Genomic DNA, 25,630 nt, shown 5'->3' with positions numbered 1-25,630 from the left:
TTTTTCTCAGCTACTCTATTTGGATGAAGAAAGGTAAATGCCTTTCTTCTGGAAGACCTGAATGATCTTATCCACTGATCAAGCAAAATGCTCAGGGTACAAGGCATTTTCTTCTGGAGATAAGCTTTCCATGATCATGACCACATGTGACTATTGTCTGGGAGGAATTTGATCTGGCAACAGGTTATCTTCTAGAGGGGTATCCCAGAATCAGTGAATCCACAGGTGTACCTTGCATGGACCTATGTAATCTCATTGCTTTTTTTAAATTGTGGTTTCTTTTGGAACTCCACCCACCCATCTGTGGGAATCACTGTAAGTGACCCTAGCATCTTTGCAGGAAAAAAGGTGGTGTGCCTTGCTTGTGATTACTGTGGTTTAGCTGGAGATTCTCAAAAAAAGGGTCCAGAAGAAAAAAAATCTTCTCATTGTGTTCCTTTTTCCTGACTCCTGTTCAGATCCTTTAAATATTTTAAGTGTATTCCTGTATTTTTCCCTTAGTACCCAATAATTGGAAAGCAATGGGAGCTTCGTCCTTCAAACACTTCCCAAGTGCTTTTTATTTGCTGATGGTCTGAGCCAGACAGGGACTGTGAAATGTTGTGCTGCCTGAAAGAACCAAAAATGGATTCATCAGGGGAACTGCTCTCATATCACTGCTCAGGGGTTTCCTCTGCCCATCTCTTTGAGACCCATTTATTAACCTGCTGGAGATGATTTTACCCCTTGGAGGAGAACTAACATGGGATCCACATGATGACCTGAAATCTGAGTGTAAGTGCCTGGACCCAAAAGGAAAGACTTTTGTTAAAGACTGCTGTGACCCACAGGAGAAGCTGCTATCCACTGTGAAAACCATCGCTGCATGTTCTTTTCTGTGTGGTCCCACTGCTTGGTTGCTGAGCTTGAAGGAACAATGACTAGGCCGCATAAAGAATAAACAGCTGACTTACCCTTTTAAGGATCAGAAATCCTTGTGACACTGGCTTGCTCTGCTGAAGCCTAAGCAGCAGCAGCACCGTCTTCCCACTGCCTATGTGCAGCTGGAAGGGGAGCAGAAGCATTGCAAGTACTATGGTCAGCAGCAGTGGTTGCTAAGATGAAACTGAAGGTCCCAGCAGCTGAAACTACTTTTCTTGTGAAGCTGCTCCAAGAGATGGAATTCACACCACAAGAAGGTGGAGTCCACTCAGATAGTAGGAGCAGCTCCATTTTATCCATGGCTGCTGAACTACAGGGACAGCCTGCCATACCCTGCCACTTGGCTGAGATATGGGTCTGGAGGAGGGATCCAGTGTGATCCTTTCCTCAGCTGGGTGAATTGGAGTGGCTCTGTAACACTTAAAGGAAAGAAAGTACTATACCTTGTAGGAAAGGAGAGAGAATAATGGGCAGAATTTTACTTCTATTTCAGGAGTGAGTAAGGTTCTGTGGCCTACAATGATCACAATGGTCCCTTCTGATCTTAAAGCCTATGAGTTTATAGTTTTGACCTAGGCACTCTGGGTAAAATTTTCAGACATGCTGGCCTAAGTGTCTTAGGCTCCTAAGCCACATTTTCATAAGTGGCCTTGGCATCTGGGAGCTCAAAACTTATTAAAAGTCAATGGGACTTTGTTTCTGTGTCACTTAGGTGCTTTGGGGAAAAAAATGTTACCCTCTTTGCCTTTTCTGCACAACTGGGTTGGCAGAATAGCAGGAAACTGCAACGTCTCAGAGAGGATTTTTTCTCTGAAATCCAGTCCAAATGATGTAATTAGGAGCCAAAACAGCGAAGGGTAAGAATATTTTGTTCTAGTAAGTAATTCTGGCGTTTACTGAATAAGAATTTAGTACTATTCTGAAGAGGACGCGATCTGGCTGTTGTAGTTCTGGAAGGGGAGCCGAAAGGGAGATTTTTCAACTAATAGAGCTTAGCTGCTATGCCAGCAGCAACCAGGTCTGCTGCTGACTCCAGATCCACAACATAATGGAATACCTGAAGTAAAATATATGGACATCAATATGCTAAAGAATGTGGTTTGAGCCTACCCAAACACACTATGAAATAAATAACAGTTCTATTCAGATAGATCAAAAGGAGAAAGAGGAAGGGAGAGTCAAAATCCTACTAATTCACATCAGGTAACTATCGTAGGATACGGAATATAACATTGTACCCAAAAATAGGACCATTCTATGATCCCGTTGATTTACATGAATACATGTCCTACGAAGACTACTAGCTACGACAAGGAGCCTTTACATAGTATAATATTCAGACAAGGTAGGAATTCATATTGGACACCAGGCATTAAAATCAGTGGAAGTATAGGAGGTGGAAATTAGTAACATCAACAATATGGGAAAAACTTGAGCATTAGGTGCCAAGATCAATCAGATAAACACTGTTATCTATAATTACTTCATTTTTAGTTTAAATCACAGGTAACGGAGGGAACTCATACTACCTAAAAGGCAATTAGGAACTGTACACAGCTCTTCTGCTTCCTGTATCTGGAAATATTTTAAACTTATTTTTATTTAAAGATTTCTTTTCATAATGAAGCAAAACAATTTAATCCTTAAAACAATATTCAGATAACAAACGTTACACACAGTATTGTAGCCCAGGAGAGGATATTATAACACTGCTGTTGGGGCTCAAGTATTTACACTTGGATTCCAGATCATGGTCTATATCCCAGGCTGGTTCCCTGGGCCACTCCTCAAGTGGAGAGAAAAAAAAGGATCCCCAGCAGAATGACCCCAAACAAATGGGTTAAAAGAACATTTAAACAATGCTGTTACTGTCAGGAAAAATATGTGAAGTAGCACAATGTACCAGGGCCCAGTAAACCTGATTTGCCATTTTTATTCAGTTATTTATTTTAAATGTTTTTATTTAAATGTGTTGAGACCCTAGCTCAACCTCCACAAACACCCAATGAAGAAACAAGTTATTGATGCTATATGCTGTCAGACTAAATGATTTCCCTAATTATTGTGCCTTATGCTCTGCAATTTGAGGTCATTATTGATGAGAAAATCTGAATATCTAAATGTAATATTTACATTTAAATGAAAGCAACAGCTCTTGTCAAACATACAGCTCCTGCATGCATCCAAGAAACACACAGAATTTGTTTTATTTATGACAGCATAAAATGGCATTTTAAAAAGGGGAAGTAGCAGAAAGCAATGTTATGAAAGTACAGGAGTTTACTGCACAAAAATGGGAAAATAAAAAGAATGGTATTTTTGAGGACCACTCAACAAGTATGTAGAGCAAACCAAACCTGAAACAGAGAGGGTTTATTCACCCCCCAAGCACAACCTTCCCCATCTGGACTAGTGACTGTTTTTGTTTGGAAAATACAATTTTTTTTCTGCTCTGTCCAGAACTTCCACACAGATATAGCATGTGGAGAAAATCTTGGGTCCACATATTAATCCCCATTGCTGCAAGATCCAAGATTCAAAGCCAGATTTTCCAAAGAACTCAGATCTCATTTATTTACCTCAGGTACTTATATGATCCCAATTTAGGCACTTAAAGTGCTAAGCTCTCAGAAAATTCCATTGCTCTGAGAAAGAGCTGCAGAGACCATGAGAAAAGAGAGGTGAATGGCACATAGGGCCCTAGTTCCTGCCTGGAAGAGAGACAGATACTCTTTATAACTGGGGTAGGAGAGAAAGCAAGTGAGGACCTTGGAGGCAATAACTCTGAGAATTCCAATTACTAGTAAGAAAGCTGTACTTTTCATCATCATGACATTGCATTGACAGTTCTCATTTAAGTAACAACCACAAGTGGACTGCCAGAATACAGTTGAGTGCTTTATTTTGTGTATACGCTTTTTGTACAAAAATCACTGTGGTACCAGAACTCTTTATAAACATCAATATATTAAGCCTATGGTACAGAAATGTCCTCATTTTTACAGATGGGAAAACTCAGGCAAAGGAAAACAGAGCAATCTGTCCAAGGTCAGGCAGGAAGTCTGTGGGTGGTACTATGTTTCAAGCTATATTTAACTGTTCCGCAAATATTAGATAACATGACAAAAGAAGACAGAAGCAATAATGACCAAATAAGCTCCAGGGAGGATGCTGTCTCTTCTCCTGTCAAGATCTAAGCTCATTCTACTAAAGCCTTTTCAATCACCTAGTCAGGACAGGGAAACAAATCAACTGATAAGCACAGCAACCTGCCATAACGGATCAGACCTGTAGTTTATCTAGTATCCTATGACAGTGGCCAATACCAGATGCTTCAGATGAACCTGCAGCAGACAGATGTGGGTAAATTTGCTACCCTAATCCCAAACAGGTCTAATTCTGATCTCTAATGGTTAGAGGTTGGCTTTAGCTCTGAAGCATGAGGTTTAATATCCCTTCCAAAAATTGTTAGCATTAACTATAAGAACTTTGGAAGTCTTGTTAGCTATATATATGTCCAATCTCCTTTTAAATCTTCTGAAGGTCTTGGCCTCAGTGACATGTGGCAATGAGATAGGGATGTGGCAGTGAGTTGCACAGCCTAATTACACAATGTGTAAAAATAAATATTTAATTTGCCACCTTTTGATTTAATTGAATGCCCCCTTCCTCTTGTGTTATTAGACAAGGAGAACAGAAGCTCCTGATTTACTTTCTCTATATCATTCATTATTTAATATGATTTTATTATGACCCCTCTTATTTATCTCCTTTCTAAGGCAAATAATCAGAACTTTTTCCAATCTGTTATGAGGGTTTTTCCATGCCCCATATCAATCAAATCACGTTGCCCTTCTCTGAACTCCCGGCAATATCCTTTTTGAGACTGGGGTGACAGTACTATGCTGATATTCCAGATGAGGCCACACTGATTTCTATAATACATTATAATATTTGCTGTTTTGCTCTTCATCCCATTCCTTGTACATCCTAACATCTTGTTTGTTTTTTTATTATTTTTTTTTTTTACTGCATTTGCACACTGAGTAGAGGTGTTCATTGAGCTGTCTACAATGATGCTCAAATAGCAGTATCCACTCAGGAAAGTTATTTAGAACCTTGTAAGGTATACAAGTAGATTAATTTTTTTCCTCTTTGCATTTATCAACATTGAACTTCACTGTGTTGCCCATTAACCTGGTTTGGTTAGGTTCCTCTGAAGTTACTCAGACCTTACTGGTCCTCACTAACCTAAATAACTTTGTCATATCTGTAAATTTTGCTATCTCACTGCTTACTCCCCTTTCCAGATCATTAATATAACTGACAGCATTGAAACTAGTAGTGGACCTTGAGAAACCTTTTGTCAAGAAGAAAATTTACTCCTAATCTGTTTTCTGCCTTCAAGCCAGTTTTTGATCCACGACAATACTTTGCCTCTAACCTCATGACTACTTAGCTAAAGAAGCCTCTGTTATTGGATTTTGTCAAACGTATTTGAAAGGAAAAGTTATATCAATTGGTTCTCCTTTATCCACTAATTTATTGACACACACACAAAGAATTTCAAGTGATTAGAGAGACTATTTTGATTGACACAAAATGTGCTGACTAAACATTATCATAGTATGCTGTTCCGGGGGATTATATTTTTTTTTCAACCAACTAGCTATTTACAGATATAAGGCTTACCTGTCTAATTCCCCAGATCACCCTTAGAGCCCTTTGTATATAAAGGTACCATCTTTGCTACCCTCCAGTTCTCTGGAACAGAAGCCATTTTAATAACCTGTGTGAGGCTACCACCTGGAGGACCTTGCACACTTTTTATTAGCATTGCAGAGTCACTTTTTTTTAATTGGTGAGTCCTCCAGGTACCATGTACTAATTCTCCTAAATTAATATTCAGGCAACAAAGGGACTAGGTAAAATGAATAATTCTGCTAAATAGGTCTAACATTAGATTTGTTGTTTCCCACTTCTTGTATTTACATCTACTAACAAACTATTAGTCAGGTCCTGAGTAATTTCCTTATGTCCCCTTGTTATACCAATACAAACACCTGCTTTTCAAGACAGTCTAAAATTGTTGTGTTTTGTAGAAGCTAATAATGAACTTTAAAAGTTACAGCTCTGACAATCATCAAGCTAGAGAGAGAGTCATACAGGAAGGGTGGAGGTGCAACTGTGCTGCTAGAGGGTACCAACATTTCTGTATTTCTCTTTGTTGATACCTACCTCACTAGAGAAAGAATGATCTGATATCAGCTAGATCTCATACCAAGAGTTTTTAAAGCAGTGTTTACACACATTTACAATTTCAAAACATTTATGCAAATGACTGTATGATGACATACAGGGTAACTCAGTCAATCACAACTTGTTTTAGTTCATGAGCATATTGCAGTCTTATTGGTTAGAAAGACATCAAAAATGTCCTCTCTCTCTGCAGATCTATTCATTTTGACATCATCGTGTCCACATGACTTAGAATATTTGTTTCATGAAATTGCTATTTTTTCCCTATTAGTTCAGATTGGTTTTATTCAGCAGGTTAAATTAGAGGCACTCTTATGTTGCAGAGATGATGCTCATTGCTCTTCAGAATTATTTCAGGTTTACAATATTTTTGGAAAATTTTCTGTTCAAACTTTTTGGACTAACAATCAGTCCTCAGCTCTTTTATATCTTACATATAACTTCAGCATTGTTGTTTCTTTAGCAAAATGAAATTATTAATCATATTTACTTTCAGAAGAGTCTATATGAAAACTAAGTTATCTTGGGTAAACTACAGTAGTTCTGTTGCAACTTGTAATACAGTACTCCTCCATTTAAAATCCTACTGGCTGCAATGACATCTAGAGCTGAGAAAGGTTTCAGAGTAGCAGCCGTGTCAGTCTGTATTCGCAAAAAGAAAAGGAGTACTTGTGGCACCTTAGAGACTAACAAATTTATTTGAGCATAAGCTTTCGTGAGCTACAGCTCACTTCATCGAATGCATCCGATGAAGTGAGCTGTAGCTCACGAAAGCTTATGCTCAAATAAATTTGTTCGTCTCTAAGGTGCCACAAGTGCTCCTTTTCTTTTTAGAGCTGAGAAAGGAATTGATCATCTGAAGGCTCCCTTACTGCTAAAATCAGCCAACAACTCACTCATGGTTCTGCTGCAGACACTCTTGCTTTTAGGTCACTAAGAACCTTATGGACTAGTTTTCCTCTCCAAGGAGCAAACGCTAGTATGATTAAGATCTGAAAATGTGCAAGTCAATACCAAGAAGAATGTAGTGCCATTTATCTGTCAATTTTAGTCACATTGGCACAAAGATGATTTGAGCTTTGAGTTTTAAAAGAATCCTGATACTGCATTACTTAGACCTCCTGTGCTTAAGAACTTTTAATAAATATTTTAATTCATGCTCTTTTTAGTAATGAGTAGTTGTCAGACTGTGTAGGATATGGGGGATTTATAAAAAGTTTTAACACCCAAGACAATGACATTAATGCACAGGGTTTGTTTATTTATTTATTTATTTAAAGATTATTAAAAGGACTGGTGGTGTTTAATATAAATTAGAACATAATTTTTTTTTAAAATTCTGCGAATAGGACAAGACTGACCCCAAATGCTATGCAACTTATTTACAGTTTTTGTTCTTCATCAAAACCCTTTCATTAAACTATGTTTTGGAAGATGTTTATCAGTTAAATGCATTTTCTGTTCCCTCCTCTTACCACAGGTGTCTCCTCCTTCAGATTTCAGAACAAACATTATTGTGGTTTTCAATTTTGCTGGGGTTTAGGAACATTTTACCAACCAGTGCAATGTTTTTCACTCACATAAAGTACATTTAACCGCTGTGGTTACAGTGTGCATACAGTAGATCAACAACTGGAATATATTTTGCCAATTAAGAAAAAGTCATTTGTATCTGTGATTACCAAAGGACCTCTTTGCAGTATGTTCTATGGTTTACCTAAATCATACCTGTACATCTAGCGGTACCATTTATATCTAAAAATCATTAGTAAGTTGTATTGTTTCCAACCAATCTTATACCAGATTCATTACACTGTATGTGTGTGTCAAACTGGGTGCTATTTCCTTGGTCACCCTTTTCAGTGGACCGTCTGCTACAATTTTAGGCAAAAGGTGTATTGATATCTACTGCATTTTATTTCTATATTGAGACATTCATCATAGTATTTAGCTTCATCTTGATCCTTGTAAGGACAACATTTTTTGTTCCACCCTTGGATGTTGTTTGTGTATTTATCACCATCTCTTACTAAGGTAAGGCTGGTGCAAAGAGACGGGACTTGAAGTGCTTGCTAAACAAAGGAAGACCTGAATTCATTCGACTTCTTGTGTCAGACTTCCACAGCTGAGCACCTTATTTACTTATGTAAATGAGCACTTAGGGTATGTCTACATTGCAATGAGACACCTGCAGCTGGCCCAGCCCAGATAACTGGGGCTAAGGGGCTGTTTGAGGTGTAGATGTTTGGGGGTTGGCTGCACCCCAAGCTCTGGGAACCTCTCACCTTGTAGAGTCCTAGAGCCCAGTGTCTAGCCTGAGCCTGAACGTCTAGATCACAATTAAACAGCCCCTTAGCTCGAGCCCCACAAATCTGAGTCAGAGGGCACAGACCATCTGTGGGTTTTTAATTGCAGTGTAGACATAGCGATAGAGATCTCATCCAGACACCTTTCACCAAGAATGCCTTATTGATGACTTTCTTATGGGTACAAATAGTTTCAACCAATGTTCCTGAAAAGTGCTGAACTGGTGTTTCATGAACAGACCCATTTCACTGAAGTGTCTGAAATCAGAGCCGACCCTTAATGGGAAAAATAGTGTTATAATTTAATTAATATGGGGAAATGAAAGATAGGGTAAGGAATTCCCTTTGCCAGATGTTTAGAAGCCAACCATTACATTCTTCTTATGGAATCAACAGTTTCCATGTTTTGATCAGCTCTTTTTTGGACCAGAAAACTAAAATCAAAGATAGATCCTGATTCAATATGATCAGATATTAGGGGCTCATTTACTGGGTGCGCACAGTGAACAACTGAATAATTCATGAAAAACACAATACTGTGACACCTGTACAACTGGTACTTTTCCTGTAAGAAAAAATAAAAATGTAAAAATGCTTTCTGGGGATGTGAGGAAGGCAATGCCAGTCCTTGTTTTTTCTCCTTTTACCATCAAACTCTCAAGAAGCCCTTGTGGATAAAGATGATTTTGGCACCCAATTCTTCTCATAGGCTCTGATCTCCAGTTGAGAACTTCTCAAGCATGTTAGTTTGCACTCACCCTCCTATTTCTAACCACTTATCCATGTCTTGTACAAAAAAGGGCAACTAGACTGGAGACATGCACTACCTTCTCTGCTTCCCGGAAAATAAAGACCAGCTCCACTACTTAGGAAGAACAGAAAATACCTGCCACGAGTGCATGCTAAAGTAGTTAGAGCCACACAGTAGTGTTGAGACAAGATGCCTCAATTGAGGCTTCTTCCTTCTTGGTTCAAAAAGGAGGAAATTGCTCTAGTGGAGTCGCCTGGAAGAGATTTGTACAGAGGAAATCAGCTGTGGAATAAAAGAATCTGGATTTAAAAAAGTGACAGACATATCCACATGAGAAAAAGGAGCCATATTCTTGCCTGCAGATGGTTTAAAAAAAATCAGTGAAGACAATTAAGGAGGATTGGAGAGATCTGCACCCAACATAATGAGAAAGGAAAGGAATTTCTGAAATGATTTTGAAGATTTGCATTTTTCTCTAAGTTCTCTGCATTGACACAAAATGTCAGAGGGCCTTAAGGGACTCCTGGTATTCAGACAAAAATCCCATAAGGAGAGAACCATTATGGGTACAGAGGATTACCTTCCCCTCACAGAAAATCACAACTGGAGTGCCCACACATGGAGATGAAATGACGGAAACCAAACAGGCCACCTCTACTAAGAGAAGGTTAAAGGCTATCAAATTTAATGGTTCAAAAGGGTCAGAACAGAGGACTGCAAGGAGAGATTGAAGTTGTACAGACAAAATCAAATCTTAATTGGGAAGCCTTGTGGACAGCAGGGAACCAAACTGAGAAGCCATCTATTTCAGGTTTCTTGGTAAGGTGAAAGCTTTGTGGGGTTGGGATAGCCTGACTCTTCAATCTTGGAAACAGTAGGGTAGACAAGGAAGCCAAGCTCTGAAAGGAACTTCCTTGTAGAAAGACAGGATCCAGTAGGCCTTCTGCTCTAATTTTTAGTGTCTGAGCTATGTGAAAAAACATAGGAACAATCTCTTGGTGTTTTTTTATGGAGGACATAGAAGGCAGGAGGAGAAAAGGGGCAACTGTAGTGGCATAGGGCTCCAGATCTTCCTCCGTTTTCCTCTTCTCTGGGAGATCTTTGGCCACATGAGAAAAAGGAGCCACATTCTTACCTACAGGTGGTTTTAAAAAAATCAGTGAAGACAACCAAGGATGATTGTGAGGATGGGAGAAAGCTGCTTCTTAGCAGGGGAAGACAAGAGGTACACAAGATGGAAGCACTGTGCAAACTAGCATTATGACAGACAGCTGGAGAGGGATGGAGAAATGGAGACACAGCTTATCTCTCTTGTTTCCTTTCTTTGGTGTGTACTCCATAGGAATTCTAGTAGCTGGCTGGAACACAGGAAAAACACTCAGCCAGCAGAACCAACCTGCAGGGAGAAAGGAAACAACTGAGAAGCAGAGTCTGTCAAAAAGAGGAAGATTGTGTGCCAACATCTTTTCATACCCAGATCATCTCTCTGCCTGAATAATATCAGAAAGAGGGACAAGATGGATGAGGTAATATCTTATTAGTTAGAGAGACAAGCTTTCAATGTTTTAGCTGTGCAGTCCCAAGATATTAGAGAGACATGGTGGGGGACGTAATATTGTTGAACCAACTTCCAATAAAAGCTATTACCTCACCAACCTTGTCTCTCTAATATCCAGGGACTGACACAGATACAAAACCACTGCATATAGCAGAAAGAGGAACACACAGCGTCTGCACATCCCAGAACTTTGAATGATCAAATGTTGCCATGGAAATTAGTCCCCACTAGAAGAAAAGGTTTGTTGGGATATATTGGGAATCTAGAAATTACGGTCATGTACAATTCAAAAATTTATTCAGAAATTATTTAAGCATATTGGTCATAAGTCTCAGAATCATAAAATTAGTTAATCAACAAAAAAAGTAACAGAAGTGAGTTTTTTTCAGTCCACAACTTTATTATTAGTAGTACTAATGTACAAAAACACTTTTGAAGAAAAAAAGTGTCCTTGAGATGTTAGAATCTATACAGCCAAAATGAGTATGTGCATCTATAGCTCTCCCTAAAAGTAACAATTAGATCATTAAAATAAATGTAGAAAAATAGCCTGTAAAATAAAAAGTTAAAAAATACTCACCTTCATTTTATTTCATAGGTCACTGTTATACCATCGATAAGATAATTAAAAATATGCAAGCAGCTGGTACTGCGGCTAAACAGATTAATGTAATAGTCTGTAATCTCATGAACTGGCAAGGGGTTCACCTCTTTGGCGAGGAGGGGGTCAGCTGCCCTTGGGAAGTAGAGAAAGACAATATTTCTACTTTCTAGTGGCACAGTATTAAAGATAGTGAGGTGAGAGTTCAACTTGATTTGTTGGCCAAGTGAACAATTTGCACACCTAGCAAAGGCTTCCATTGTGATGGTATAACACCACAGCAGTGTGAAGATCAAACACACATTCCATGGAAATAACAAGTTCTTCCAAACTAATCAAATTCAGGTTTTATTAATGATAAGAGCACTCAAATACTAAAAAACCCACAAACAATCCACATAATGGTTTAAATTTTACCATTGGTGAACTTCAAGCTTTCAATGATATCTTACAAAAATAGACTACTTAACCACATTTTACTCTACTAAAGCTTCTTTTCAAGCACACACAGAATAATCTGAATCAGAAGCTGAAGATCAACTAACAAATTCTCTGCTACCTAACCAGGATGTATCCATAACTTCCCAGAATATTTAGAAACGTCAGTCGCACATCCTTCCTATTTCCATTGCTTAATGAGCTAGGAGGAAACACCCACTTATCTAAATTTAAGGTGAATTAACTACAGGGATTGCTGCAAGGTCTATCCATTTACATAGGTTTTTGTTTTTGTTTTGCCTGAGAGGTTTAAAGATCTTTTTTGGGTGGAGATTTTGAACCCTTTAGTTAACATTGGCTAAGTTTGTTAATAGTTATTTTTGTTATTAATTTTGATATTTGGTATTTGTTCAGAGAATCTCATTAGCACATTGTATAAATAAATCTGAAAGACTCTGATGATTAGCATGGCTTTACTTACTGCACATTTAAGAATCAGATTTCGTTATGCAGACATATAATTTAAACTGTATTTGTACCAAAACTATGGCTTTTTCCAATCACGGATGATTCTCAAATGTTAATTTAATAGTGGAACTGACTCTTTGTTTATATAAAGTCTGAAATGACACATCTACGACTTTTATCTATTATCTAAGTTATCAACTAACACAGGAAGCAGCACTTGAATTTTTCTTCCTATTAGCTTTTTCTGATTTCAAGTATAAACATCCTCAAACATTTATTCAAGCAAGATTCAAAGTTCTGATGACAATGCTAACAAAAAAGTTAACTTAGTATTCCATTTACCTTAAATGGTATTTGTAGTGTTTATTACTAATTGAGATGTAATAATGTCATGATTGCAGATGATAAATCAAAATTAGATATTACCAAACAACATTTAATTCTCTTGTGAATTACAATTTAAGTGCTATTAGGCTCCCATGTGATCAGTATATTCAGTGACTTTGCAGAAGATCACAAAGATGATCCTGGTGAATTAAATATTGTATTAGCACATACTTGAGCTTAAGTGACATACTTAGAGGTGAAAGACTTTCGTACCACCAGTTGAAAAAACACACTTCATGGACATGTGAGCCTTTTGTTGTTAAAATGTTTAACTAGCTTGGCTCCCTCCAACAAGATATGCTTCACAAATCACCCTAGTTTTTCACAGCATTCACTAATTCATCAGAAAAGAGATATCAAATCAATCTATTGAAAAAGCATACTTCAGTTTAAGTTGTATAATATTCTTAAATAATCTCAGACTGCTCTTTGGCTTTAAGTAGGTGATGATTCCCATTCTAGTCAAACAGAAATATTTTTAAAATAGCAAACAAGTACCTACCTGTAAGAAATAAATGTTCCATCAGAGTCTAAGGTATAATGTGGTCTTCCATTCTCATGGGATCCTCCTAAAAAACAAAAATGAAAGAAGCAGACCTTAGTCATAAGACAAGGATACACTGATATTGAACGCAGAAATGTAGGGCATAAGGGCATATCTTAATATGATCTTAATCTATGTGGCAAATGTGTTTCACGGCTAAGAAACAGACAACCTTACCTGGATAGGTCTCATGCTTCCATCTTGAAGAACGTTATTGATTGTAACTAGAGAGAACCTCAAGTCTCAAGCTTCAGTTCTGGATATGAATTTTCCCAACCTCAAAGGTGTTTGTATCTGGGGTTTTGAATTTGTTTAACAACTAGAGACAAGCCTAAATGAATAAGATGTTTTTAAAAGATAACGCCTAATAAAAATGGATGAAAAAGAAATATGTGTTCCTTATCTGAAGTCAATTTATATATTGTGAAATGTTTTAACTAAGTGAATAGTAAAATGAAGTCTTCTTTCCACAGAAGGCGGCCAGGGCAGTTCAAGTTTCCCTCATATTGGCTCAGTAACATGCCTCTAAGCAAGACAGACTACTTACAAAGGGGAGAGGGTGGTTCACCATCAATATAGTGGCCTTTTCCCATCAAGACTGAGTTATGATGCTTATTCAGATAAAATACATGTCAGTGAATAGAATTCCACACTAGGACTCAGGAGCCTCGGATTCTACTCCTGGCTCTGCCACCTAGCTGCTGTGTGACCTTAGGAAAGTTACTTCACTTCCCTTTACCTCAGTTTTTTCATCTGTAACAGAGGCATAATGATACCAGCGGCTTTGTAAAGTGCTCTGAGAGCTCGGAATGAAAAGCACTATCCAAGTGCTAGGCACTATTATTACTAACTCATTTCATGTAAGTCAATGACAACTCACATGAAAACTATTTTTCTGTAACTCCTGCCCTAGGATAAAATAAAATCTATAACCAAGGCATCAAAGGTGGTCTTTCTGAACAATCCAGTCCCTCATCCCTCGATATGCTGGCTTTTTATTTAAGAGTCAAAATGTGGTACAAGGCTAGTTGTTGAAAAGAAATGGGATCTGATCCTAAACAGCTACTGCTACACCAGTACAGAATTCTTGAATAAAGAGTTGCTGCCCCTTTGATACTTTCCTACCTATTGAAGAAAGACCTATGAACTCTTTAGTCCTCATGTCTTTGGAAAGTATATTTAATACAAAAGAAATTGCTCTACATATATATTGTAAAGTCATAACTATTTTCTTAAACCTTGCACTAAGTAGGGAAGGGTTTTGAGGCTGTCAGTTTCAGAATCAGAGATAAAAGTGATTTCACTTAGGAAATCAGATCGTGCATTCCCCAGCTGCAAAAGCTGCTTACCCATGCCAGAATGAAGACACATCTTCCTGCTGACAAGTTTGCACTCTGCTTAAAATTTTATTTTTAATTGAAGATGAATTTTTGTTAATAAACATCTTTATTTTGAGCTGTAAAACAATTCTAAGTTTAGTTTATATAAAACACTTGTTTATTACTATTAACAATGCAGTGTTTATGCTTAGAGACAAGGAGAATGTAACAGACAAGTATCTGCTTACATTATAAGTCTGTAAATTCCTATAGCATGACTTTCAAATACCATGTTATATTCGGTTTTAGCATATTTAAAGCTTAATAATTTAATGATTTATACAATTTTAATTTGTACTTTCAAACCACTCTGAACAATCTGAGGTGCCACTGGAGATCATAACAGTGGTCCTGGTTAAGTCAAATAATAATTATAGAGCTTTCACTTTAAAGATGAGATTATTTTTAATTATTGAGTGAAGTACTTGAGGTACCATACTTATATAATTACGCTACTCATTAAATGGTTATTGAAAGCTGAAATGCAATTTTAGTGAAAGCTACCTATTTTTCGTTGTACATTTTATAGATGACAGATAAGTCAAGAATGCTAGTTTACTCAAAATTCCTTGCAGCTGTACTTGAGCTTTCAGGTATAGAACAATTAAACTGTGCTTATTTTGAAACTTTTGTTTTAAACTTATCTTAAAGATTATTTTGCTATACAGAGAAACAAAAAAAAATTCCGTTCCCAGAGATGAGAGAAAGAAAATAGTGATAAACAGATATTTTTCTTCTGTTTAATGTCAGCAAATTCTGGTTCTACAATGTACTTTCTTTTCAAGCCCTATCCCTGAAAAAAACAGAACACATCTGCAAGGCAGTATCAGCTATTTTATTAGAAGACTGTTTTGTTTAACAAAATGAACCACACAAATATGGAAGACTGATTTTAGTCAAAATGTGTTTGCTGTGTAATGAAAACAAAAAAATTACTTAACAGATTGGAGATCTTGAGTATAAAGGGGTAATCAGCATACAATAAGCATTAAAACTATATATAATGCCACAAAAGACTCCTTTGCTTCTCTGTAACACTAAGGTTCACAACTCTTCAAACATCAACCTCCATCAGAGGTTTCAACCATCAACCTCCATCAGATTATTTTACTCCATAGGTATATATTCAATATCAAATTGATTCACATAAAATTATTCTAATAATTAAGGGACCCTGACACCTGACAGCATAGAGGTTTTGGCCTCATAAAATATTAACCCATTGACTCATCCTCAGTATTTTCATCCCTTCCACATGATGTTTCAAATTCAACTTACTCCTCCATTTTTCCAAAGGCCATTATCTTGTACTAATTAATTTTTTCTTTCTCTCAATGAAAACTAAACAGAAGAGTAAATTTGTTTCATTTACAATATTAAAGCTAAGATATCTGAGTTCGCTGTATAGGGAAAAAGCAATAAAGTTTTGAAGAGGGAAAAACTGCTTTGTTCCTTCAATCCCCTAGTTGAAATTAATTATAGCAAATGTTTATGAAAACATCTGTTCCATGCAGTTATAAATTCTTAATTTTAGCACGGGCTATTCTAGGCTTCTCTATTATTTTGAAAGAAGAGTCTGAAAATTGAAAGGTTTACAAAAGAACAGGCAATCTGATTTTCTACAGAATGATATATGTAGTTTGCAATGTCCTGAGGATCCCTGCGGCAAAGAAAAACACCACAAAATACAAAAAGATTACCGAAGACAGACACAAATCAGAAAAATCTTCAACTGGTCTAACTTGACTGAAAGTGAAAAAATAAAACAAGACCTGAGGAACAACACAAATTAAGCCTGCACCACATAACCTAAGTCTAGACAAAGTAAAATGTAGAAGGTATATTGATTTCTATCTTATGCATTTAATAAAGGAGTAAGAACAGAGTACACTTGACATTACCTATTCATGTCAACAGAGGGTGCTAGAGAGTTTAAGATGATTCAGTAGCTGCTCCACTTCTGAAGCTCAATTGTTAGTATAAGATCTTAAGCTCCAAACACTCTCTTGGACTTTTTACATAACATCCTTGCAACTACAGTGTTAAATTCAATTTACACCAAATAAGCTTTTAAAATGATTAAATGGAGCAAGCTTGAAGCAGTGTACAGAAACTGAAAATAATGCCTTCAGCTAAAGAATTAAGTGCACTGCACTTCTGATATTTATAAAATAATTATTAGGCTAGAAAGTTGAAGAACATTTCACTCTGAGAAAGTTGAAGTTGTCTGAAATGATGCAACTTTTTGATGAGCACATTAGAGCAATTTTTTAAATTCAACCCTTTTCCCCCCTTTCTTCTGAAGTAATTTAGGATCACTGACAGATACATACTTTGCATGCATGCATTCCTTTGTAAAGATATTTTGGTAGCATTTTAAATATTAATACTGTGCCAAAACAATCTTTATATTTTGCCATAAATGAAAAAAGATAATATTCTGGTAATGAGATGCATGTGAACAGTTAAAAATTGTGCACCATGCTCACCAATGGTCAAAAACTCTTGCACTAGATGAAATGTGTAATTTGTTAATCTTGAAAATTAACAAAAATGAAATTACTCTGAACATGGATATAGCATTTTTATTACATTCCTAGAGAGAGATATTTTCCTTATATATATTTGAGTTTTCAGCAAAGAGGACACTGGAGCAAGATATTCTACAGTACCCACGCATAGACTAGTTTTGCATCAGTGGAGGATGGTGACATCTGAAAGTGGGTAGGCAAAAGTGACATATAAAGGTGTAGAATGAGAGCCTGTTTATAGCAGTAGGGAAAGATAGCATATCTGGTGAACAATATGGTAGGAAATTCTATCCTGAGAAGCCTCCACTGTTTTGCAGTTATAAAAGAAAACATTTTGTACAGGCAAGAATAACCAGGATTGCAAAAAAACCAAAGTAAATATAATCCTGATCTCTCTTTTGGATTTCTACTTTGCTAGACTAAACTGGCATTTTGCAATGATGTATACAGACAAAGTCATGGCAAAATGTAGGTGCATAATAGATTACTATGTTTTCTTTAAGCAAAAAAAAATCTGTTTTAAATACTTTAACCAAGAATTACATGCACAACTTTTCATATGCAAAATACAAAGATTTGTATGCCCAAAGTGCATTTGTGAAGGCAAAAACATGGCTAGGAAATGTACACAAAATAAAATAGGGGTACATGAAATTGGGATAAAATTTAAGTGGAATCTTTTGAAAATTTGATCCTTTGTGTCTCCAAGTTCATAATAATTCTACTCAAAGAATTTCAGTTGCACCACATTATAAAAAAGTTTTATCCTATTTTTGACTTTGTAACATCTTCCACGCTACATCTTCTGCCTGAAACAGCGCCCACTTTCAGGGTGCTTTGCAATCAAACTGTGCTGTGGTAGGAGGTGAAGAGGATAAGGAAAGGAGAAACAGCCAGAAGGAAGGAGTAGCAGATAACAGATCAACCAACAAGGGCAGGGGGGAAGAAGCAGTTTTCAATTATCCCCTCTCTTGTAGTTTCCACAACACTTTGTGGCTCTCTGGCCACTTTAAACTCACTTTCAATTTTAAAAAAGTCTGGACTTTTATTTTTGTAAATAGAAAAAGGATTTAAAGTAACAACTACACATCCACAAACTCCTGGGGCAACCACAGTCAGATTTATGTGGGATGGAGACGGTGTTTAAATAGACCACTTAAAAGTTTAAAATTTAAATTAAATTCAATAAAAAATATCTTCAGAGAAGAGTGAGATTTATAATCTTTTAGCTACTCTTGCTTTTACTTATCTACTCAGAATAATCCTCTGCTCCCAAAACTGAACTTTAAGTTTTTTAAAAAATATGTAAAATAATGAACCATATTCTAATGCCTTGCATAATGACAGGTTTCAGAGTAGCAGCCGTGTTAGTCTGTATTTGCAAAAGAAAAGGAATACTTGTGGCACCTTAGAGACTAACAAATATATTTGAGCATAAGCTTTCGTGAGCTACAGCATCCGATGAAGAGAGCTGTAGCTCACGAAAGCTTATGCTCAAATAAATTTGTTCGTCTCTAAGGTGCCACAAGTACTCCTTTTCTTTTGCGAATACAGACTAACTCGGCTCCTACTCTGAAACCTGTCATTATGCAAGGCACTGAATTTAGCCGTATGGAGTTATTGATGCATCCGATGAAGTGAACTGTAGCTCATGAAAGCTTATGCTCAAATAAATTTGTTAGTCTCTAAGGTGCCACAAGTACTCCTTTTCTTTTGCATATTCTAATGGAAAACGAGCCCTCCGTGATGTGCCTGGGAAGGATTCTCACATGCAGTTGTGACTTAGTGTAAGCCTTTTACTACAGGAAGAATGGGCCAAATTCAATGGTGATGTTAACAGTGGTGTAACTGGTCAATGTATGGCTATAAACTGAAAGTAATGTAATGTGAACCAATTCAGCATTCTGTGGGAGCCGCACAGCACTGGCCAGCAGACATGCGTACCTCTTCCAGTGAAGTCAGTAAAAGTTTAGTCTGGTTATGCCATGGTTCAATGTGGTACCAGGAGTCCTGCGATTGCTGTTAGCAGAAGATGAAATCAGATTATAGTGAATATGCTTTCTCTCACCCCTTCTGGCCACATTGATTTTCCTGCTCCTCTTCTGTTTCATACATTGAACATCACATTGGTGCCAGTTACACTTACTGTTGTCAATCATTTACAACATGTAACTTAAACTAGTGTTTAGATCACCAATTAATTTGACACAAACACTTCAGTAAGATTTAGCTCCATTTACTCCATGCTACATTCAGCCCAGCATCAAGTGGACTGTCTGCAACCAATAAATAATGGCCCCCTCTAAACCTCAAGAGAGTGCTTAGAGATCATAAAATGAATATTTAGTGAAATAAAGAGGTTGTAGTAGTCCATTACAGCCATGGACAATGCCATGAATAATCATACTTTTACAGAAAGAAAGATCTTAGAATCAGTCTGGAACTATTGCTATAAATTGCTATAACATGGTGTACAAAATCTTGAGTGACTTAGTGCTTGCATCCGGAATGTTGCAGCTAATTTTAATTTAAAATATAAACAGCCTGAAAGGCCTGTGAACAGTAAATTGCAATAATCCAGCTGAGATGTAATAAATAGGAGTTAATGACTCAGTATCCCCCTGAGACAACACTGGTCATACAGCTTTGCTTAGTTTTAGACATGCACAATCAGGGTATAAAGATGGTCTCTGGAGATATTTTACTTTGATAATAGCAAAAACATACCACCACTTTCTTTTTAAATCTCAGGGTTACTGTGGCTCTTTAATGTACTCTATATTTCTTCAATTGCACTCATTTAAGACTTCAAACTGTAAAATACAAATATATGCAATCATTCTAGTTTGGAAAAATAAATCATAGTTAAATGTTGTTTTCATTTTCAAACTGACCAAAAGGAGTAATTGCTTCATGCCCCACGATTCTAATAAAGTTGGAGCCAAAAGGTTGATGATTGGATAGGACAAGCAGTTATCTGCCTTCTTGATACTTTGACAGACTTAGAAATTGCTATTAAATACTTAGAACAAAACTCTGATTGGCTAAAATAACTGAATACTTTCTACAGGAAACTAAACCTAGCGCACTGGCAACTAAAACTGGCTTGGAGTCAATGGGCCAGATTTTGAAACAAGTTGTATCTCTCTGTAAATCTGGAGTAACAACTGAGCTACTTTGAATTTACACCAAAGTAAGTTGAAAGAGAATCTGGCCCACTAAATTTAATTAGAAATAGAATGCTACTCCTATACCAAAACTATAGTTTTCACAATATACCGGTTATCTATATAAGAAGATTCCAGGACTGTCACTCTGTCCATGTGTCATTCGAAAGCCTAGAATGTATGTTTTGTCAATGTGAAGCAAGGAAACAGCTGTAAGCATGGTTGAGTTCTCTTTTTGTTTAGAATATCATCAGGTTCAGTCATCCCTGGGATTTGTGATCTGTACTGTCCAATTTTTAAGTTCTCAGCCATTTTGACTTTATGAATTACTCCTGAGTGACAGCAGTGCTCAAAATGTGAGAGGTCACAGATGTCACAGCCAAACAAAGGACTGCTATGAAAGAAGGCGTACTTCATGATGAAAGCTGTAAACCACATGTCCTTTTCTAGATGCTAACGTTACCATGTGAAACCTGAGTTCGTAAATAAAGCCATTGAGATGGCAGGGGTTGAGAATGGGTCACCAACCGCCTTTCTTTTGAGGTGCTAGGAAATATGTTGAGTAAAACCCCTCCCTCAGTACTGAAGAGGAACCCGCTCTAAGAGTGATTCCACTTCTTGTTTGTGAATGTTCTTGAGAGTGGCCCCCAAAAAGAGGGGTGGGGAAAGGGGATTTGGAAGGGGTAGGGATCCAAACTCTCGTATAGCCAGAATGGATGATGCTGAGCACTCACTTGTCTGTTTGTGTTGCACTCCAGGTGTTGAAAAAGTGCTAGAAAACCCCCAAAGTGTGTTGGACTCGTAGTTTACAGCTCTTAAACTCCTGTCAAAAATGATGTTTAGCCAAGGGCTGAAATTGGAATGAGGAATCTGATGCAGAAGGTGTGGAGAAGTGGATCTTTTGAGCTATCTGCTTCTTACAAGGTGGCTCATAAAGTCTCTGGTGGAAGAACTGTTGAGCCATCAGTCAAGGCTTGTACTGTTGCTGGTGGAATTTTCTCTTCAGAGCAGGTGTATATATTTCTAGGGACTGGAGAGTAGCCCTGGAGTCTTTTAAAGCATGTAAGGGCTCATCAGTCTTCTGATTAAGCAGAAGAGTCTCACTGAAGCAAGCTTCTCAATGGTGTTCTGGATCTCTCTGGGAAAACCAACCATGGAACCATGACCATAATGATGATAGCAGCCATTGCACTCCAAGAAGTATCAGCTACATCTACTACTGATTGGATAGTGATCCTGGCAACATTTTAGCTACCTCTATGAAAGTCTGGAAACGTGATCTGTCCTCTTGGAGACTGTGGGAGACTGTCAATAAAGCCAGAGAATTTCCAATAGTTCAGGAAGCCATGCTTATCCAGTAGTGCTTGGTAACTGACTATCCTGAACTGGAAGCTAGAAGAAAAGAAGACCCTCCCTTTCCCAATAAGTTAAGATGCTTCCCCTCTTTATCAGTCAGAATAGTTTATCAGTCAGGGATTTGCTGCCTATATCTCTCTGATGTGACTTGGACCATTAAGAAGTAGAAACAGGGTGGGAGAACTGAAATTCTGTTCCATTAGTTGGGACATAGTACCACTTCTCTGCCCCCTTAGCGGTAGGTATGCAGGTAAGCTGTGGTTTGCCAGACCACTGTTGCTGACTCCAGTATGGCTTTGTTAATTATGAACGTTATTCTACTGGAGCTAGAAGACTGAAGGATGTCCAGGAGCTTGTGTTGAGGATCCTGACCCTCAAGTGGAATCTGCAACTTCCCTGCAATTGTTTATAGTCATCAAGAGCAGATGGAGACATCAGAATTACGGCCAAATCTGGATGTGAAGACTGCAATCTTGTCAGATCTTGTGGAACCACCAGATCTGGAGCATACTCTTCCTCCTCAGTAGGATTTGGGAGTACTCAAGTTGCCCCTCAAAGGGGAGAGAAGGCATGACTCCTTAGCAGAACAGACCAACTCTTCAGGATTTTATTGGTCCCATGGTCCCCAGTATGGGCAACAGGATGAGTCAAATGAGGGTTGTGGTGGTCCTTAAGGTGTGAGGTACCGACAGTTCTGAGGCAGATGATGAGATGGGGGATGGACCCAAGCTGGCCCAGATCTTCTGTCCAGGACAGTGTGTCTTGGAGGAGAAGGAGGGCATAATGGTTCATCTGGCAGTTCAGAATCTCCTGATGAGGAGAAAACTGATTCAGTTCCAACAGTGATACCCATGGTGACCATGGAGGGATATTATAGCCCAAAGATGGAATCAGATACAAACTCCTTCCAAAGGACTGCACCCCTGGTGGAGTCAAAACCTCTCTCAAAAGAGGGGCAGCTGAAAAAGTGGGAGCCTCGAGGTTTGGAAACGTGAAGATGTCCTCAGGAAGAGTGTAGAAAGACAGAACTGCAGGTGACCAATACTCTCAGATGTTAATCTTCATCAGTACTGGTGGATCCCAGGATTTGTGCTTGGGAGGCACCATAAGCATGGTACCATTGCATCACGATCTGGTGCCTATGGAGCCCTAGACTTGTGGACTTTCTTATCATGCCTCTGAGACTTAGTGCATCCTAAATTCTCTTGGGCAGAGTTAGTGCTCGGTTTAGGCAGCGCTAGATTTGACCTCTTCAAAGTGGTTTTGGAGGAAAACTTAGTCTTGTACTTATGAGAATGCTCCCTTCTCTCCAGACAAGTCCACACTGAGGGAATCTCTGAGGGTGGATTGCTTAGCTCCTGATTTGGACATAGTGGTAGGAGGTGCACTCTTTGCTGAGTCAGACTGATGTACAGAGAGGGACTTCCCAGCCTGGGGTGACTGTGGTCTCATAGCCTTTTCCATTAGATGCTTTCTAAGGTGAAGTTCTCGCCCTTTCCAGGTACGGCTTAGGAACGAACAGCAGATACTGCATCTTGCCGTGATATGGGCTTCTCGAAGGCAGCATAACCAGCATTCGTGGTCGTTGCTGACCGGGAAGGATTGCAGGCAGGAAGAACAAATTTTGAAGCCCAGAGTCCTGGGCATAGTTTAGTAGCCAAGCAGGGTACTGGGAGTGGGATGGTGTGTGCTCACTAGGTCAGGGAGACTAACTATAAAACCCTGAAAGCAACAGATAAAAACTTTAAAACTCTAGAATATAAAACTATTTACAGATATCTAAATATATTTTCACTGATAAAGAGGAAAGGCAAAGCTTTAGAAGCTGGAGGTTCCGACCTGCACTATGCAGCTATGAGCAAGAAATGGAGAGGCAGTCAATCTGCCCTGCCCTTTATTTCCTCAGTCAGAAGAACGAGGTGAGCCAGGGCACATGTGCAGACCAACAGACTCTGCATTCAAAATTCTCTGGCTATCATCCAAAGGACACATCTGAAGGAGCAGTTAAACAGATAGGAGAAGAACCAGGAGAAGACAGAGTCACAGAAGCCAAAGGGGCCAAGATTTCAAGACGAACTGCATGGCCAACTGTGTCAAAGGCATGGAGAATAAGCATAGAGTACTGGTTCTTAGATTTTGCTAAGAAGAAGCCATTACAGACTGGTGAAAGTGGTTTCAGTTGAATGCAAGGGGGAGATTAGTGAGGGTCTACGATAGATATGAACGAGAGGAAATCCATACAGCAATTGTAAAAAGCACTTTCAATGAACTTAGAGATGAAAGGTCGAAGGGAAATGGAGAAGGTGGTGGTTGGAGAGGCAAATGGGGTCAAGGGTGACTATTTGGTATATTTTAACACTACTAAATACAAATGCACAAGAGGCAGACGATAACAAATATTTGTGAAATCAAGAGCAGCATGCATAAAACAAAAAAAACATGTTGGCATTCTATTACAAATCTATTATGTGATTGCTTTTAAAAGCAATCTGGTTGATTGCACCTGGGCAGAATTTAAAGAACGCATTGTCACTGCCATACTCAAGAGGGTAAGGCATAAATCAAGTGCCTTAAAAGGTTAAAAAGGAAACTGGCGGAAACTTTTATTAAGACAAAAAAATCATGTTAACTTAATATCAGTATCTGGCAGCCAGCCCCATCCATTAAACATTAATGGCCAAGAATAGAGCCACCAATCCCAACCTGTCTCATATACCTGAGATTTCCAGGACCTTTACAGTACCCCTTGCCTCAACTGAATTGGCCTATATTGAGGAAGCCCACCCTTGAAAAAGCCTACAGCGATCCACACCACTTGCCTACCCAACCCCCATATGCCCTTACAAGATGGTGCAAGAAAATCCTGGCCTCTATAGATACACTCAGCATCAGAAGACCTGTCTCTGAGTGACCACCCAACGCAGTCGCTAGACCAGTACCAAGAGATGGTACAGGAGACTACATTTTAAATGTAAAATTATAAAACAGCATTGGAACACAATTAACCTCTTTCCAGATAAGTGGAGCAAAAAAAGGTCAACTGAACATTAAAAGCAACTGTTAGATTAGGTATCCCACATTGCACTGGAAAAAAATCTCCCATAAACCAAAAGGAAAACATTACTTTTGAGTAGAACTTATTTTTTATAAAGCCTTTAGGATGGATGACCAGGTGTCCGGTTTTCGACCAGAACACCTGGTCAAAAAGAGACCCTGGTGGCTCCCGTCAGCACCACTGACCAGGCTGTTAAAAGTCCAGACAGCGGTGCTGCGGAGCTAAGGCAGGATAGTCCATACCAGTCCTGGCTCCATGTTGCACCCCGTAAGCGGCCAGCAGGTCCAGCTCCTAGGTGGCAGGGGCCATGGGGCTCCACACGCTGCTCCCCGCCCCGAGCACTGGCTCCGTATTCCCATTGGCCAGGAACCGCAGTCGAGCTGCAGGGGTGGTGCCAGCGGGCAAGAGCAATGCGCAGAACTATCTGCCATACCTCTGCCTAGGAGCCGAACCTGCTTGCTGCTTTTAGGATGCAGCGTGGAGCCAGAACTGGTAGGGACTAGCTGCCTTAGTCCCCACACTGCACTGCTGACTGGGAGCTGTCGGAGGTAAGTCCACGCCCCAATCCCCTGCCTCAGCCCTGAGCCAACCCCAAACCCAGAGCCCCCTTCTGCACCCCAACCCCTCATCCCCAGCCCCACCTCAACCCCCTGCCCCAGCCCAGAGCCCCCTCCCACACCCTGAACTCCTCTGCCCCATTCCCCAGCCAAGAAAACCCTCCTGCACCCCAACCCCTCATCCCTGGCCCCACTCCAGAGCCTGCACCCCCTCCCGCACCCCAACCCCCTGCCCCATCTCCCCGGAGCGCTCACCCCCAGTTACATAAGAACGGCCATATTAGGTCAGACCAAAGGGTCCATCCAGCCCAGTATCCTGTCTACTGACAGTGGCCATTGCCAGGTGCCCCAG

General features: G+C 38.9%; 1 protein-coding gene across 13 annotated transcripts in view; it reads right to left on the bottom strand.

Annotated features, from left to right (window-relative positions):
- Positions 1 to 25,630, bottom strand: part of TBC1D5 (TBC1 domain family member 5) — a 488,374-nt gene that overhangs the window by 211,308 nt on the left and 251,436 nt on the right. For 11 of the 13 annotated variants that reach the window (XM_038389865.2, XM_043509088.1, XM_038389866.2 and 8 more), the window contains one exon: positions 13,192 to 13,258. The exons of 1 other annotated variant lie outside the window; for it this stretch is intronic. In XM_038389865.2, coding sequence (XP_038245793.1) covers positions 13,192 to 13,258 — 67 coding nt within the window. Of the gene's footprint in view, positions 1 to 9,372; positions 10,634 to 13,191; positions 13,259 to 25,630 lie in introns of all 13 variants that reach the window. One more of the 13 variants, XM_043509089.1, reaches the window with a different exon arrangement.

Source organism: Dermochelys coriacea, chromosome 2 (genome assembly GCF_009764565.3).
Source record: "Dermochelys coriacea isolate rDerCor1 chromosome 2, rDerCor1.pri.v4, whole genome shotgun sequence".
Classification (NCBI taxonomy): Eukaryota; Metazoa; Chordata; order Testudines; family Dermochelyidae; genus Dermochelys; species Dermochelys coriacea.
The sequence above is the reverse complement of the archived record's forward strand: the minus strand, read 5'-3'. Positions and strand labels throughout refer to the sequence as shown.